Below are 6,695 nucleotides of genomic sequence, written 5' to 3' on the forward strand. Positions count from 1 at the left end.
CTGGAAGAATGCTGTTCCAAAAAATGACCAACTCATAAGTTCTACTGTACATATAGAGAGTCAGACATGTGGAAGATCTCTGCTGAATATTACTGCTAACAGAGTTATGAGCTAGAGGCTCATTCTAGGAATCCAGCCTCAGGTCTCTTCATGCAGCAGGTTTTACATGCCTTTGTATATTAAGCTGGTGTCAGACAGAACTGAAAACATGTTTTTTTTACCACTACACCAGAAATAAATGGGTCTGTGACGGGAACTCTATATTATATTTCCAGTTTTCTTGTAAGTGTATTTTTACGATATACAGTTCTTATTACTTTAATGGAACGTGAATTGATTTGCTTGCTCTATAAAAATAGTGAGAGCACAGCTCTGGGAATGACATGTTTCTTGCAATTTCATTTTTTACAATACAAAAGGTTACTGAAAAACTCCAAAATCATACAAGTTTTGATAAACTATTCTCCTATAATCCTTCCGAATATCAATCTTTACCTTATTGTCCATAAATATCATTTAACCCTGTTAGGACTGTCTTTATTGAAAGATGAAGGTGCACTTATCTTAAGACACAAAAAGCATTCATGCACCAGGATATCACACTCACAAAGTATGAATCCAGTTTTAAACTTTTTCACACAAGAAGTTTGCTACACTATCATGCTGTGAGGGACCTGTTGGCAGTACTGGTGTATTCTGTAAAGGTAATCATAGAATCATAGAATGGTTAGGGTTGGAAAGGACTGTAAGATCATCTAGTTCCAACCCCCCTGCCATGGGCAGGGACACCTCACACCAGACCATGTCTCCCAAGGCCTATGTCTAGAACACTCTAGATCATGTCAGTGGCACTGCCAAGGATGGAGCATTTACCACTTCTTTGGGCAACGTGTTCTAGTGTCTCACCACCCTCACAGTAAAGAACTTCGTCCTTATATCTAACCTGAATTTCCCATGTTTAAGTTTAAACCCATTACCTCTTGTCTAATCGCTACAGTCCTGTAATGAAGAGTCCCTCTCCTTGTAGGCCTTCTTCAGATACTCGAAGGCTGCTATGAGGTGTCCATGCAGCCTTCTCTTCTCCAGGATGAACAGCCCCAACTTTCTCAGCCTATCTTCATACGGGAGGTGCTCCAGTCCCCTGATCATCCTCATGGCCCTCCTCTGGACTTGTTCCAACAGTTCCATGTTTTTTTTATGTTGAGGACACCAGAACTGCACACAATACTCCAGGTGAGGTCTCATGAGAGCAGAGTAAAGGGGCAGGATCACCTCCTTCGACCTGCTGGTCACGCTCCTTTTGATGCAGCCCAGGATACAGCTGGCTTTCTGGGCTGTGAGCACACACTGAAGCCAGCTCATTTTAAGTTTCCCATCAACAAAAAGCCCGAGTCCTTCTCTGCAGGCCTGGTCTGAATCTCTTCTTCACCCAGCCTGTGCCTTGGATTGCCCTTACCCAGGTGTAGAACCTTGCACTTGGCTTGGTTAAACTTCATGAGTTTGGCACTGGTCACCTCTCAAGCGTGTCAGGGTACCTCTGGATGGCATTCCCTCCCTCCAGCCTATCAACCGAACCACACAGCTTAGTGCCATTGGCAAACTTGCTGAGGGCGCACTCAATTCCACTGTCCATGTCAGCGACAAAGATGTTGAATAGGATCAATCCCAAAACTGACTCCTGAGGGCACCTCTCATTACCCATCTGCAGCTGGACATTGAGCTGTTGACCCCAACTCTCTGCATGTGTCCATCCAGCCAATTCTTTATCCACCAGGTGGTCCATCCATCGAATTTGTGTCTTTCTAGTTTGGAAACAAGGATGTTGTGCGGGACAGTGTCAAAAACTTTGCACAAGTCCAGGTAGATGACATCAAGTGCTTTGCCCTTATCTATCAGTTCTGTAACCCCCTCATAAAAGGGGGTGTTGCACTGTAAGCAGGTTCTATACCGTGTGGGATGAGACTTGATAAGTCTAATGAGAACCTATTCATGAGCCATTCTTCCTGAAATTGTGTAATTCTGTTATAAAGGATACTTCATGGATGGGAAAAGAGTGTTAGATGCAGCACACACCTTAAAATGTCATTGGTCCAGGAAAAATATCTACAAAGAAGATTTTATGTCAAAACTTCATGATGATAGTCTCAAATGGGCAATGAAAGGTACAGGAGTCTTTTACTGAAGTTTACAGAGCTTCCTTGGTAAACTTTCTGGTAGCAGTAAATTTGGTTTGTACACAATTTGATGCAATAGAAAATGATGCCAAAGCGCCCTTTTGTTCTTGTCATGAAAATATAAAGAATAAAGTCTACATGTCATTGCTGTGGCAGGTTGACATCCAACAAGATTTATGCTATTTGAAAACCCTGTTTTTGCTAAATGCACTGCATATGTAAGTTCAGTATAATTTACTTAGAACTTTGCTGCTACAAATAATGTTAATATCTCTGTTTTGATTTGATACTGAGTTTAATTAATTTGGTACCTCATTTTGAAATATATTCATTAAAGGTGTTGAATGGGTAAAAAATCTGTCAGCATAAATGGTGTTCATTTTCAATGTGACAGCATTCACAAGTCCAAAGAAATAGAACAGTTGAATAGATAATGTCACATATCATAGCATTATTCAGATGGTGTGATCTTCTTATTGATTGGACAGCAGTTGTAAATTTAGAGCTTATGCTACGTTTCACTAATACCATGACAATGAAGAACATGAGCAATGGCCTGTCAAATGCGTGAAAATTGTGCTATGCAAGTAAATAAAGGCACAGTTTATAATTCTCTGAAAGAAAGAGGGTAACATTTGTTCTGGAATTAAGGAATAGTGAAACAGAGGCTCTGCCTTGTGCTTTAGACATAAAATAGGGTTATAACAGAAGAGCAGTTCTTTCATCACTGGTATTATGAAATAGCTGAAATGGTTAGCTTCCCTGTAGTGTAAAAAGCCACTCTCAAGCAGACAGACAACTCTATTGAAACGGCAATTTGTAATCTCTGTACCATTATCAGCCTTTAAGACAGCAGATATTTCATCCTGGTTTTATTGTTGTAAATAATGCTGAAAGGTTTTTTAATAGAGTTCTTTCCTAGTAAAAAAAAAAATAAAATTGGACTTGTATCATGCAAGACATTTACTGTAGCTTGAGTCCAAAGATCCAAACTAACAATTTTACTAGAATTCTTAAACCACCTTTCAGCAAACTGCCTGGGAAATCCTAAAATGTGGAACAATTAAATGAGTAATGTCAGATCACCACATTATTTGGATGATGTGAACAATGATGCATTAAGCAACATAACTAGAATTTGTTGCACATTTATATTCCATCCCTCCCACTAAAAGGAGCAGACAAGGGAGCAATTCAGATGTATGAATACAGATGTTCAGTGGCATTTTAAATGCTATAGGGTATCCCACCAGGCCCCCAGCTTTCACTATAGAAAGGCATAGTTCTTTCACAGATTCTCCTCAATTTTTGCCAATTCCATGAACACGTCTAGAACACTCTAGATCACGTCAGTGGCATATTGTTAAGGTTGTTGAATCTCTCTGGAAGTGTTTCTGGGCTTTATTGTGTGTTTAAACAGTAAGGAGAAAGCAGTAATGGAGAAAGCAAAAGATGTAGTCTGACCTTCTGGCAGAGAGTCAGGGACTTTGTGCTTGTTTTACATTATGCCCTGTTACTGGGGGACCATCTATTTGTCCCATGTGAGATAGGTCCTTAAATCCTTGTGTGTAGGGCATACAGGATTCAACGCAGCCCTTGTTTTAGTTTCATCTGCAAAGGTAAAGTTTGGAAGATGAGACAGAAGTGGTCTACGGCTCTTGGTTTCCCAAGAGCAAAGTGAGAGGATCTCTTTGCCCACCTCAAGGCTGTATTTTACGAGCGGTTTCACAGTCACTGTTTACCCTCTGGAGGGCACTCTGGAACAAAATTAGAGCAAACCAGCTGATAGAGTAAACCAGAGTGACCGAATAGAGTGCCTTTAAGCGTTTCTTCAGTTTAGGCTGCATAACCACATGCTTACTGCACATTGCACCTAGCTTGGCTGTCCCCTTGTGTTTCTTTGTCCTTGTGGAGAAACTGCTTGACCAGTATTAGCCGTGTAGAAGAGCCTAGTGACAAAGAAGAGCCTTAAAAGGGTTTTGATGTTGCCTTCCACAGGAACAAATGTTTACAGCCTATAAAATGTCTGTGAAGATAGTATATACATGAATAGTGAAATCTCAGAAGAACCAACACACTTGGGTATGTAAAGGCTTAATTATTCTTCTAGTCTAGTGCCCTATCCACTACCCTGGATTTGCATTGTTTAGGACATAGCTTTTGTTTATTTACACTTGTTGAATTATTTGCTGAACTGAATTTTTCGCCACAAGCGAACAGAAATATCCTTGCACATCTTTTTCAAGCAAGACTGTGCTCAAAAGGTGCCTGCTGTTGGTCCAGTTTTTTGTGGGTGTGACTGCCATCATTGACACAGAATCTATATTGGAGCTCACAGGGCAATGGAAAGATTTCATGGTTGTCTGTTGGGGTTTGTTTCTCCTGAATATTGCTACCTTTACATTTTAATTTATTTGGGCAGCTCCACTGAAGATCTTCACCTATCAGCCAGGTTTGCATTTCCTTTTGGCATGCTGCTAGGTTTTTACCCATATTTTTCTTTACCGCTATGCACTTTGGAAAGGTGGGAGTGAAGGTACCAAAATGGATTGATTTTTTCCAAAGGTCAGGTTGGGGAAAGGGTAGGCCTACAGGCCTGATCCCAATCACAGTGACAAATGTCAGGTATAGCTCTAGACCTTTTCTGCCTGGCAGGCTACATACCCTTGTTTCAGCTCCAGGGGAAGTCATGTCCTGGAATGTTCGGCATCACTCACTGTGCTGTTTGCAAACATGTCCTGTGAATGCCTTAACTGCATCAAAGTACTGTGCAATAAAGTCAGGCACTCCTGGCCTTACTTGGAATGAGTCTTCACCTCTTAGGAAGCACTAGATTCCCATAAATGATGGTGAATTTGCACCATCAAAGTGCACTTTTCTAGTCATTCTTTGCATTCACAGAACTCAGAGAATGGTTGATCTTGGAAGGGACCTCCAAAGGTCATCTGGTCTAGCAATCCCTCAAGAAGGGATACATAAAGCCAGTTGCCCAGAACCATGTCCAGATGGCTTTTGAATATAGCCAAAGATGGAGACTCCACAACCTCCCTGGGCAACCTGTCCCAGTGCTTGGTCACCCTCACAGTGAAAGTTTTTTCTTATGTTTAAATTTAATTTCCTATATTTGTGCTCTCTCTCTTCAGGTATTTATAGGTATTGATAAGATCCTATACCTCAAACCTTCTCTCCACGCTGAACAGTCTCAGCTCTCTGAGCCTCTCCACACAGGAGAGAGGCTCCAGTCCCTTCATCATTTTTGTAGACCTTCACTGGACTGTCTCCAGTATGTCCATATCTGCTATATTGAGGAAAAAACAACGTCCACTGCTCTTTCCTCATCTACCAGGCTAAATGCTGGAGGCATGGTGGATGCCTATAAGAGGGAGGAGCTTTAAGGTGAACTTTGGGCAAGCTAGGTTCCCTTGGGAGAATAGATGGGGTCTACAGACCCCAGCTGCTATGATTAACAATACGAAGTTGATGGATAGGCAGGATCAAGCTCCATAAGAAACAATCCTTTATTTTCCCTAACCCTTTAAAACTGTATTTCAGTCATTCTAGCACAAGAAATAAGGCTGAAAAAAGGTTTTTATAAATATAAAATTTCAGGAACTGTGCTTCCTTCTAGAAGACAAACTGCTACACAAGGAAAACAGATAAAATTGTATGACATAAATTTGTGGTTTACAGGAAACCAAAATAAGCATTTTGAGTCAATTAGGTATGTGCTACAAGTCATTCTTCTGTGCATTTTGCAAGTGAAATTTTCTGTCTCCTGCCACAGTCTATATATTCTGCTATAACTGTTATTTTTCTAGAACAGTAAAAAAAAGTCTCCAGCAGCAGCCCAGAGTTTCTGAGGCTGTCTGGCATGCCATGTGATCTGTCCTTGGTACCAGGAGTGCCACAGTGATGCTGAGCAGTAGCTTCACAAGAAGCAGAAGACTCCAAACCTCAGCAACACCAGTCAGCTGTGTGTGTGTGTCCCCTGGAGTCACGGCCATGGAACATGTCAGGAGAGCAGCAAAACGTTGCAATTCCTCTACAGGATATCAAAGGATCCTTTATCTTGCTACAGCCATTCATAGGCCCCTATCACTTTCAGATGATGGCAGAAAATCATTGACACTAAAGTCCCTAGTGTCCAGCAAGGACAAAGAAGATGGCACTATGTATCAATTGTCTCTTAACAATTGTCACTAAGCACTGACAGCATGCAGAGTGCACTGCCATTCCAATTATTAAAAGGCCTTGTAGTCCAACCTGGTTTTCCCAAAGGCAATTGATATTAATTTATTTATCTAGTTTTTCCTAATTACAAGAAGAAGAAAAAAATGGCTTAGTGAGATGCATTGGCATTTCATAATGTTTTCAGGAGGATAAAAAATCCCGAGCAAAGTAGACAAAATATGTTTCTGTAGGAGAATGTGATAAGTCATTCTCTATTGATTTAAAAACTTTACATGAGGAAAGTTTTGCAGTGCTTAGAATGAGATTGAAAAGTGAATGCATTGGAATTTT

At 40.8% G+C, this 6,695-nt stretch overlaps 1 protein-coding gene across 1 annotated transcript in view; it reads left to right on the forward strand.

Moving 5' to 3' along the window:
* The window catches only part of LOC133275912 (cytosolic beta-glucosidase-like), a 59,739-nt gene extending 54,170 nt beyond the window's left edge, over nucleotides 1-5,569 (forward strand). The window contains 1 exon segment of the mRNA XM_061466205.1: nucleotides 5,318-5,569. Coding sequence (XP_061322189.1) covers nucleotides 5,318-5,569 — 252 coding nt within the window.
* The last annotated feature ends 1,126 nt before the right edge of the window (nucleotides 5,570-6,695 follow it).

The sequence above is a fragment of the Pezoporus flaviventris genome, unplaced genomic scaffold (assembly GCF_033815535.1).
Source record: "Pezoporus flaviventris isolate CSIRO_AGI_PZ_B2104156 unplaced genomic scaffold, CSIRO_AGI_Pfla_v1 ptg000002l, whole genome shotgun sequence".
NCBI lineage: Eukaryota > Metazoa > Chordata > Aves > Psittaciformes > Psittacidae > Pezoporus > Pezoporus flaviventris.